This window comes from Oryza glaberrima, chromosome 8 (assembly GCF_000147395.1).
Source record: "Oryza glaberrima chromosome 8, OglaRS2, whole genome shotgun sequence".
Classification (NCBI taxonomy): Eukaryota; Viridiplantae; Streptophyta; class Magnoliopsida; order Poales; family Poaceae; genus Oryza; species Oryza glaberrima.
Genome location: NC_068333.1, coordinates 3,535,241 through 3,546,229, shown reverse-complemented (window position 1 = coordinate 3,546,229; position 10,989 = coordinate 3,535,241). Strand labels below are relative to the sequence as shown.

General features: G+C 41.3%; 1 protein-coding gene across 3 annotated transcripts; it reads right to left on the bottom strand.

Moving 5' to 3' along the window:
* Positions 1-2,394: 2,394 nt before the first annotated feature.
* LOC127782499 (clp protease adapter protein ClpF, chloroplastic-like) lies at positions 2,395-8,022 on the bottom strand. 3 transcript variants are annotated; one of them, XM_052309703.1, is made up of 11 exons: positions 7,641-8,021; positions 5,376-5,796; positions 5,085-5,144; positions 4,920-5,011; positions 4,748-4,826; positions 4,579-4,672; positions 4,223-4,335; positions 3,775-3,820; positions 3,206-3,246; positions 2,960-3,118; positions 2,395-2,871 (listed from the first exon to the last, which is right to left on the bottom strand). In XM_052309703.1, exons 2-10 carry the CDS (start codon positions 5,697-5,699, stop codon positions 2,963-2,965), a joined length of 1,005 nt encoding a protein of 334 aa, XP_052165663.1. In that variant the 5' UTR covers positions 5,700-5,796; positions 7,641-8,021; the 3' UTR covers positions 2,395-2,871; positions 2,960-2,962. The 3 variants fall into 3 exon arrangements, with proteins under 3 accessions (XP_052165663.1, XP_052165664.1, XP_052165666.1); XM_052309704.1 differs by lacking the exon at positions 3,775-3,820 and having other exon boundaries at positions 7,641-8,022; XM_052309706.1 differs by lacking the exons at positions 3,775-3,820; positions 4,223-4,335.
* Between the last annotated feature and the right edge of the window lie 2,967 nt (positions 8,023-10,989).

The following is a 10,989-nucleotide window of genomic DNA, read 5'->3' as shown; positions in this document are numbered from 1 at the left end:
GTTACTGCATGCATGTATATGACGTTACTACACTTTTAATAATAATATTGTGGTGAATTGCAGTAAATCAGGAATTGAAATAAAAATATATGGGTTCAAAGTCTCAGATGCTAATCATATACTTCTTACTGCACAAAAATAAAAGTGTTACTGCACAGCATATACACGTTACCACCTGACAGTTACACATTACCGCATGTTTATGCAGTAACACTATCCAAGAACTGTAGTAAAACACTTTGTTACTATAGAACATATAGAACGTTACTGCACCTTTGGCAGTAACATCATGATGAAATTGTAGTAAATCAGAAATCAAAAGAAAAATATGGGTTAAAAGTCTCACATGCTAAATATACTTGTTACCGCACAAAGTGGAAGTGTTACTACATGGCTGGTACACGTTACCACATATTTATGCAGTAACACTATGATAGATTAATTGTAGTAACACGCTCGGTTACTGGAAACCACATAGGCCGTTACTGCTCTCTAGCACTAGTGTCACTACACAATTTTAACTAGTTGAGCGTTGTGTCCGCATAGGGGATTGACCAAGAATAACCTATGGTAGATTTATTCTAGCACTATCAAAGATGCAAATCAATTCTGTTACATATGGAATTATAGTAACATGCTTGGTTACTGCAAAACACACAGGTTGTTACGTCATGTAAGAACTATTGTTACTACACAATTTTCACAAGATTAATGTTACATCTGCTTAACGATTCCATAGAGATTTACTTGATGGTTTACCTCTCTCCCCTCACCCACCCAACACGCCCTCTGTTCGAATTTTTGTTTATTGTGAAAGCATATGTTACTACAAAACATATAGGACGTTATTGTACTTTTAATAGTAATATCATGGTGAAATTATAGTAAACTAGGAATCGAAACAAAAATGTATGGGTTAAAAGTATGCATGCTAACCATATACTTGTTACTGCACAAAAGTGTAAGTGTTACTGCATGGCAGGTATACGTTACCATAAAGTTTGTGTAGTAACACTATTCAAGAATTACAGTAAGACGCTTTGTTACTGCAAAACTTATAGTATTTACCACACTTTCACAGTAACATCATGATGGGATTGTAGTAACGTACAGCAGGCAGTAGTAACACTTATGATATAGTATTATTACTTGTGGAGAGTTGAATTTCAAAAGACCAATCTTTGAAGGTTCGCTCTACCCTTGCCCCACGAGTAAAGCGAGCCAATTCCCCTCTCTCCATGTTACTGTACTTTTTTTCTTACTATATATATCGTTGCAGTAACAATATCAAGTAATTGCAGTAATACACTATGTTATTGTATATTAATATATAGTATAGCCTACTTGTTGACTGTAAGGCTCTTTGCAGCCTTCTCTTAGCCCGCCCACTCATATAATAGTTAGCTGTTTACAATTAATACATGGCCCATTTATCTCTCTCATAGAGTTTCTTGGTTCTTATGTCCAAGCCGGCTGTAAGTTTACAGCCCGCTTCTCCTCTCTTCTCTCCTCCACCTCAGCATTTAGTCGGCTTACAGCCTGCTATTAACTCTTAAGCTAAAATAAACCAGTAACCTGTTTTATTTAACTTATATAAATAAGTTCACAGGTTGGCCACTATACCCCTATCCCCGTGTACAGATTAGGAAGCAACTACTCCATATGTTCTTAGAGAAAGGCAACTCATCTTAGGCGTGTTTAGTTCTAAAGTTTTTCTTCAAACTTTCAACTTTTTCATCACATCAAAAACTTTTTTACACACACAAATTTCCAACTTTTCCGTCACATTATTCCAATTTCAATTAAACTTCTAATTTTGGTGTGAACTAAACACAGCCTTATTACTAGGTTGATTTTTTTTTGACAAAAAAAGTAATAGTATAAAACAACGGAATCTGCTATATTCTAACCTTAAGGTTCCCAACCTTTCTTCCTCGTTTTCTGCACACACGCTTTTCGAAATGCTAAACGGTATGTTTTTTTTTACAAAAAGTTTCTTTACGAAAGTTGCTTTAAAAAATCAAATTAATCTATTTTTTTTTTAAAAAAAATAGCTAATACTTAATTAATCACGTTCTAATAGACTGCTCTGTTTTTCGTGCGGAGAGGATGGGTTCCCAACCCATTGTAGTACTAGTAGTAGCCTAGTAGCTGTGCAAGCACTATACTCCATGTAAAAGCATGGCATCCTGACGATATCCGGCGCTTCAAACGTGAGAAGGTTGTCCTTGTCACGACGAGGCCAGTCGGTCGTGCAAGTGGGGATTCTACGACGTCTTTGCACTCCCTTCTTCTCAGGCACGGCAGAGTTCTAGAGAGCGGCATTTCAACATCAGCAACACCAACACTCCCGAAGCTTTTTTTTTTTTGGTTATTTTCCCCGAGCGTCAAAAATTCTGTGGTTTGCAGTTTTCCACGTAAGTATATTCCAACTTTCCAATAGATGTACGTCAACCCTTTGCTTTCTCTGCAGCTGCAGAGTTGCAGGTTTGATGAATGCAGCTTATCTACAAAATTCCCATCAGAGGGAACACAGTTACAGAAGAACGTGGGGAAGTACAGACTGCAAATCCACAAGGATCTTCTTTAGAACCGTATATGTAAAGGGCTTCATGGATTGGCCACTATATGGGTGTTACCCTCAATCGTGAATCTGCAAGGTCAGATATCAATATATCAAATGCAGATTGCCTCATTGCAGATTGCTGTGGATTGTTCAGGTTCCAGGTTAGCCCAGTCACCAGTCTTCACTGACATTAGCCCGCTGTAGTTACATCAGATAGTAACAAGCTGTCAAGCTCCTTCACCATTTCGGAACTCAGTCGGTGGTAAGGCATCGGAAATGGCATCAAAACAACTCTTGCTGCCTACCTGAATGTATCACGCAGGGACAGATAATATTAATTTTGTGGTCCACTTGCCAATTACACGAACGCCTCATTATAAGTGAAAAACTCACCTTTCAGCTATCCGTGCTGCCATCATCGTCATCTTCATCCCCAGAAGCTTCATAACGTGGCTGATCATACTTCTCACGAAGCTGCTTGATAGGAATGAAGTCCCCAGCAGTGTCCTCGCCAAAAAACAGAAATTCAATATAGGGGTGATCAAATCTTCCCTGTAAATAAACGGGGACAGGCGGACAGCATTAGTTCAATTTGACCAAAAATGAAAACCACCAAGCAAATGAAGAACTCAAACTCACTTTCTCTGGTATTTCAGCCTCTGCAAGATTTTCTTCTGCAACTGAAATTATACAGACATAACATGTCTCAAAATGGCACATCATAGACATAAAACAGTAAGTGAAGATGGATTTGATCATTTGACTACTGAATTAGCCTACTATCTTGCCTTCTTCTGCCATTTTACACAAAACAAGATTGCTCATTAAAAGTTACAGATCTCAAGATAGAATTTCCACCAGTTGTCATGTCTATCAAAATAGTGGAATTATTTTGACATGCGAATCAGCACATAGTTGTTCATTTTCACTGAGCAAAGGTAATTTATAAACTGAGTAGAGAACCTGCTAGTTTATATTTTTCAGGTCGAGTAAAAATATAGTGAGCTGTCTCTGGTGATTTTTCTGAACAATAGCCTGATGAGGCTTCTTTAATAACAGCATAACTAAAGATAAAGTCGTAATAAATCTGAGTTAGCATATGGAATTTAAAACGCCATAAAAGGAAATAAATGTTTTATGTGAAAATATAGCTCAAAGTCAACTGCCTCATAAACTAAGTGTAAACAGTGGAAAAGAAAAATCAATACCATATGCAACAAGGAGTTCTGGATCAGCATATACATCAACAAGGAGCTGCAAGATTTCGGCAATGAATCACAGAGGATCACTAAGCATCTCAATTCTCAAAAGACTAAACTATGCAAACACATCAGTATGCATGGGCAATATCATCCAAAAGTAAGCATTAGTTGCATAGAGAAACAGTCAATCGCAGGCTAATAAAATTGCATCATGAACGTCCTGATTATACCGAACAAATCCAAAAGGGAGGAGAAAAAGGCAATGATGAATATCACCATCTCAATTCCACAAGTGAGTTTGCAAATTAAGAACAAGAACAGGTAGGTATTATTACACATAATCGCCATCCATGATAAACAAGTCACAACTGATGCTACATGAAGGAAATGATATTTCTATGAACTATGGGCATTGAGGAACTACTTAAATTGGAATAAGTCAAGCAGCATTTACTTGATAAAAAGGTTGATTCGGTCCTTTGGACAAGTTTTCCACATTTGCTGTCTCCATCCATGACTTGGATTCACAGCACACATGATCCATGCCACAAATCACAGCTCTATATCCTTCAGCAGGTGATGTAAAATTAAGAAGAGAAACTAAAGCATGTTCACTGAAGTTTAATATTTGATACAAAGTGTGCTTTAACACATGCAAATGTTACATTTAAGGATAATGGCAATTATGAAAAATTAACTTCTTATATAAAGTTTGAAAAGAAATTTGTAGTAGTTATCCATTTTCTGGATAGCTTCAGAAATAATGTGTAAACAATAATACGAAGTGGGTAGTATAGCAGTAGTACTCACCGTGTACCTTATGGCGTACTTTCTGCCCTAGTCGAAATGCATATTTCATATTTTGATATGCAAGGGCCTTAGCGGAGACTGCCAGAGACTCTGTCTACATGATGTTTGAAGTTAATATGTTATTTACACATTACCATCACATGGCCGGTGCACTACAGTTTTGCTGTACCTCAAGTTTAGCAATTTCATCACGCAGTGCAGCTGCCAAAGCATAGTTTTCACTGTCAACAGCCTTTTGCAAATCCGCACTGAAACAAATGGATAAAGCTAAGTGATCTCTCAAATGAACCAATGCTACATAACACTAGAACGTCATGGAGAAATGGAAACTATTAACATACCGCACGCGTAAAAGGTTGATAGCTTTGTCCTGAGCTTCAGTCTTTGATGAGCCTCTTTTAGCTTCACGTTGCCTAATTATCACTGTTTCAATCTAGAGGAGGATATTTTCTTTAGCAAGTCTCATACAATGAATTCATTTATCTTCAAGTGAAGTCATTTGGTACCTCTGTGAGTTTTTCCCTCAATTGTTTTGCCACATCAAATTGCTCTATATTCAATGCATACTAGTAAGAACCAAGAAATTCAATAGTTAGGCTGGACGTGCATAGGTAAGTATCAAACAGTTGCATGAACCAGTGACTAGCAACTAAGAATGATGCAATGATCATGATAGTAGATTTAGTTAGCCGATTGCTACTAGTCTAGGGAATTGATCCGTGAAAAAAGAATAGCTGCCGGCTGGATTGGTAACTTTATTCGCTTTAGAAAATGATGGTAAGGAAGCAACAACTCACCTGTATCCGGGTTTGTAGGTCCAATTGGAAGTAGAAGATTAAGATGTCTTCGTTAGCAGACTCACTGCGTTCCATCCTTGCATTACTACTGCTACGGCCATCGCCTCCAAATAGCCATCTAGCATTAGTTCTCACCGTAGTACCCATTTGCCTTCTATTGGTCCTCATATGTAGTTTTTTCACACACCAACGCCACGAGTACGCTCCACAGGTTACTGAATTTATTTTGTAAAACAGCCTCAGATCATCCACTGCAAGACAAGCTGGTCTAAAGCATGATCCATGGGCCGAGGAAATTGAACCACATGCAAAAATGCCTTGCATTGTATTAGTCTGAGACTTGACCAGTTCAATTCCCACAACTGATGCAGTCCAATCACCACACTGACAGTTGCAATCAGCAAGTCAGTGGGATCCCCAACTGCGCAGAGATCAAGAACATTTTGCTTAAAACTAGTACAAAAATGCACTGGGTAACTGAGAAAGGCTTTGAATTGTGGCATCTAAATGATTACAAACTACTATTAACTAACAAACTAACAAGCAGTGCTTGGAATCCTACCATATCGTAAATGTGCAATAAACATTTTACTATCTTCTTTTTTTGTTCGTAGATACTGATCAATCTATTTTGAATTATTAAAGGTAAATCGCACCTAACGTGATCCAGGCAAGTAGGCAAAGAAACCATCAAACTCTTTGGAAATAATAAAGTGCTAGTACACACCAGTACGTTTCGTTTCGAGTAATATCTATCAGTGCTCTCTATTATCACGCAAAAAAAAAAACTCAAAAACTAATGGGTTATACGGGAGAGGTAAGGGGTTTTGTCCGCAACAGATAAAATGCTAGAAAAAGCTACGAAACCAATCAAAGGAGCCACAGTTCATCACCAACGGAAGAAACGAAACCAATCCAAGTCATTTCAGAAAGAAGAAATCACTCAAGTCCTAATGGGACTCCGGGCTACGCCGAAGAAACGAAACCAATCCAAATCATTTTAGAAAGAAGAAATCACTCTCAAGTCCTAATGGGACTCCGCGCTACGCCGGCCATGTAGCGAGCGTGGCGCGCGCTACGGTGGAAGGAGGAGTCCAGGAAGCGTCGACGAGAGGCAAAGGAGGAAGGAGGAAGGGGCCACGCTCTTCTCGGCCATAACTACCACTGGCTCAAGTGTGGCGGTCGTCGACGCGATACCGGATAGAATGTGTAACGCCTGGATCAGGTGCAGTCGTTGCATCGACTGCAGGTTAAGCAGTTGGGGTGAAACTAGACCGTCCAAGAACCAACGAACGTCTAGGATTCTCTAACCTCGCCTTCTCCTCCCGTTCCCTTCAGGTGAAGGATTTAGTTACAACTAAGGAAAAAAAAAGGGACTTTTAACTATTTGCCACTCTTACGAGTGGTGCTTAACAATTTGCCACTAGGCCCACATGTCATAGACAAATGAGAGCCCACATGTCATAGACAGCAAGTGGCAAATCATTAATTGCCATATCCCAAAAGTGGCAAATAGTTAAATTTCCGAAAAAAAATATCCGTGCATTGCAACAGATAAAAAATGTTTCATAGTGATACCACCGTAATTAGGAATCAAGTAATGAATTGAAACATTAGGATCGCTATACAGTTTAATTAAAAAAGTTAATGAAAATTTTCCTTAGTTCTTTTCCTTAGTTTTGGGCCTAAAGTCCATTCTTTCATTCCTTTTTAGTCCTAATCTAGTTCGCTACCTCCCTCCACTCAGCACACCTCTCTTCAGTTTAGCCCACAAGTTTTGAACCAAACATTAATGGTAAAAAAAAAAATTCAGAGATTCAGAAGTAAAAAAATGTGAAAGATTACCTAGTGGGTAAGTTTTGAACCAAACATTAATTGTAAAAAGAAAAGAATCAGAGATTTGGATTTCATAGTAAGTAAAAAAATGTGAAAGATTACCTAATGGCAGCAGCTAGTAAATCATTTAAAAATATCCGTGCATTACAACGGATGAATACAATTTATTTTAATAATTAATTTGTCACATGGTAAATCATCCGTTTTACTTATTGATACTTAATAAATATTACAAATTATGTGAGTTTGGATGAGTACAAATGATGTGAGCTTACATTTTTCGTTCTAATGCAACTATTCTAAGGGTGTTTGGATGAGATTCAGTAACCAAATTACATCCGCTAAAAACAAAAATCAAAATTAACAAGTTGAAAGTAGGTGGAACTGGGCAGAACACCTGATGAGGTGTGGGAAGGGAGGGATGCTCACCGGCGAGCGACGATGCGGTGGATGCAGGAGGACGCCGGGCGAGGAGACGAAATTCGAGGACGAGGCCGAGGCCGGATGGGATGGATTAGGATGCTCACCGGTGAGCGAATGCACCGGGAGCAGGAGAACGGCGGCGCCACCTATGCTGGCAGGATGGCAGGCGAGGGCGGCGGGCGAGGAGACGGGACGGATTGGGGAGGGAGGCGGAGGTGCAGGGAGCGCTGTTGGTGCGGCAAGGCGTGGCGAGGGATGGACGCAGGGAGCACGACGCGGAGGCGCAGGTAGCAGGGCGGAGGCGCGGAGCGGCGGACGGCCACTCGATCTGGATTGGAGTTTGGAGATGGATGACAGGAAGGGGAAGCGATATTTTTCTCTTCGGTAGACTTTTCTATTGACGCATGCTGTCATGGGGCCTTTGTTTATGGGCCATGGAAGTCCTACAGATTTATCTCGATTTTTTTTCTTTTTTATTTTTTATTGTTTAAATATTTACAGAAATATTATACCATCCAAAATATTTACACAAATAGTCCCTTGCCGCCCTCTACAAGGGCTGCAAGAGGGTAGTCCGTCCCTCACATCACCCTGCCGCTCTCCCCGAGGGCCGCGACAGGGTCTACTTCTGTAAATATTTTCTCCGGCACAATATTTCTGTAAATATTAAAAAATAAAAATTTAAAAATGAAAAAAATTTGATTTATCTCCACATGTAAGCTCGTTAAGGCTCGCGAGCAACTCGTAAGCCAGCTCGAGCTGGCTCGTTATGCCTAACAAGTTGAAATTGCAGCTCGGCTTGTTTCAAAACCATAATGAGCCAAGTTCAGTCGAGCCGAGCTGGTCACGAGCCATGAGCTTTTCGTCCAGCCCTATGGGTCATATGCACAGGCCCATGAAGCTGGAATTTTTTCATCTCCCAAAAAAAGTTCATCTAAGGTCCCCTTATCTTGTCGTTGAGTTTTAAACGGTCCTGAACCCTCTAATCTTGTAAAACCGAATCACTTTTGATACCAAAGGTAGTATTGTTTTTCGGTTTTGTTGACGTGGTGGCTGAGTCCCACATGGACCCCACAAGTCAACTGGCAATCTTCTTCCACCTCACTCCCCTCTACTCCCATCTCAACCCAAACCTCCTAGGCATCCGCCAATGGGTGGGGAAAAGGGTGTCGGTCGGCGAGGAAAAGCTCGACGGCCGGGAGCGCTCACATCATGGACTTGCGCGGGCGAGTGGTGCGGCGTGGGTCCCAACTACAACTGCAATGTCATCTTCACATGCACGCGCGCGTGCTGGGGTTTCTGCCTCGTCACACTGGCCAAGCTCCTATCCCTCAAGCTCATAGTCGCCCTCGGAGCTGTTCAAAAGCCGATGTGTTCAGGTGTCACCGAGCTCCGCCTCTCGTCCGCAGAGGAGCACGCACGGTTCCGCCGCATCGTCTTCGAGGTCAACTCCATCTGCACCACATTGTGGTCGCATCGTCCTCGACGCATGTGCCCTTCTCCCTGCCGCTCGCCACTGCCAAGCTTCTTGTTAGCTGCCAGCCTTCTCCCCACCCATCGCCAGGCGCCGTTGTTGGGCTTCTACCTACTACCGCCACCCAACGACCACCACCTTTCTCCCTACTGGTCACCGGCCACCACACACCTCTCCCGCGATTCAGCGTCCAGCGTCCTCTTCACGTGCATGCACGGACACTCATGGAGTTAGTGGTGCTCGCGACTATGCTCAGGCATCGCAACGTACTTCATCTCCCAACTGTTGGGGATCCTCTCGCCAATCCCGACGGTGTGGCTGGCATGCGACCACGATGCGGACGCGGCGCAGATGCGTAGCAAGCTGCCACGCAACGATGTGGAAGTGTAACCCGAGGGGACGACACAGGTCCATGACGCAGGTTCGCGCTCTTCGCCGTGCAGGTCCATGACGCAGCCGTCAGTCGCCACTCTTCTTCCCACCTGTTGTCGGCTGCCTAGGAGGTTTGGGTTGAGATAGGAAGAAAGGGGAGATAGGTGGGAGAAGATTATCGGTTGACATGTGGAACCCACATGGGCCCCACGTTGACTCAGCCACCACGTCACCAAAACTGGGGAGCAATACTTCCTTGGGACCTAATGTGACCTGCTTTTATAAGATTAGGGATATGTTATATCTGGTATTTTATTTTAGTTCAAGGACAATTTTGAAACTCGATGACAAAGAACCTCAAGTGAACCTTTTCCTTTCATCTCTCTCGTTTCGATCTCTTTCTTTTAAGAATAGCAAAGATGCTGGTGCGTTGTGATAGGAAATCCAAATTACATATATTATTTTTTTCATGTTCGGTACCTGAAGGTGTAATTACTTATTGGTGTGGTATAAAGATTTTATTTTTTGCTGCAAGGGCACTTATCACTATAAAAAATGATTTTCGCATTTGGCTAAAATATCTATGTAAAAGAGGAGAGATATTGCATACGGACCATTTAAGAGGTCATGCGGCCCCTTAAGATTACCGCATGGAAAAATAGGCTCATTTTTACATGCCTCTCTTTAAGAGGACCACATGGGAAAATGGATTTCTGCATGCGAGTCTCTTAATGAGCCATATGCGAAAATAGAGCTCGATTTTTGCAAACGCAAGTAGTTACGGTTCGCTTGTAATCTGGGTTGTCGTATAGAAAAATCGTTTTTTAGTAGTGCGAATAATCATAGTGGCAAGAGCTCACCAAATTAAGTCGTTCTTAGGCTATCTAACACAAGAGAATATATCAAAACCATGACTACCATTTTCAAAATGAGGAAAAAAAGCGAAAGAGCCTATAGCCTAGTGGTTACAAGAGCCTCCGTAGCATCTAAGGTCCTAGGTTCAACTCTCCATAGGAGCGAATTTTCCAGGATTTAACGGCGTTGTGCTTTCAGTGGTAGGCGATGTACCTTCGATAGCGAGGCGCCTGTAATGACTTCGTTAATCTCTCCAGGAGGATTTGCCGGCCCAGTCTTTGAAGATGCTCATAGGGGTAGGGTTTGCATGCGTGTGTTTATAGGGGTGAGTACGCATGTGTTATGAGTGTCTGCGTTGTAATGTGTAATTCTAAAAAAAAAGAGGAAAAAAAGCAAGAATAGCACATCGATTTGAACCAGCTACATCCCTTTTTCTTATAATCAGGCAAAGATTAGTAGAATTCAGCAATTCAAGTTGGCGTTCAAAGTGTAAACACGTCTTAAAATAAAAAGAAATGGGAGAGCGCACTCGCTAACAGGGATATGATATAACACAAAAATATACTCCCTCCGTATTTTAATTATTTTAATGTATGACGCCGTTGACTTTGTATCAATGTTTGACCATTCATGTTATTCAAAAAAGTTATGTAA

Bases quoted from the DNA above. Each gene is read 5' to 3' on its own strand.
- LOC127782499 (XM_052309703.1), bottom strand. From the start codon at position 5,699: ATGCAAGGCATTTTTGCATGTGGTTCAATTTCCTCGGCCCATGGATCA. The intron at 4,673-4,747 runs GTACAGCAAAAC...AACATCATGTAG, and splicing joins ATGAAATTGCTAAACTTGAG to ACAGAGTCTCTGGCAGTCTC. The intron at 3,821-4,222 runs GTAAATGCTGCT...GAAATCTTGCAG, and splicing joins CGAATCAACCTTTTTATCAA to CTCCTTGTTGATGTATATGC.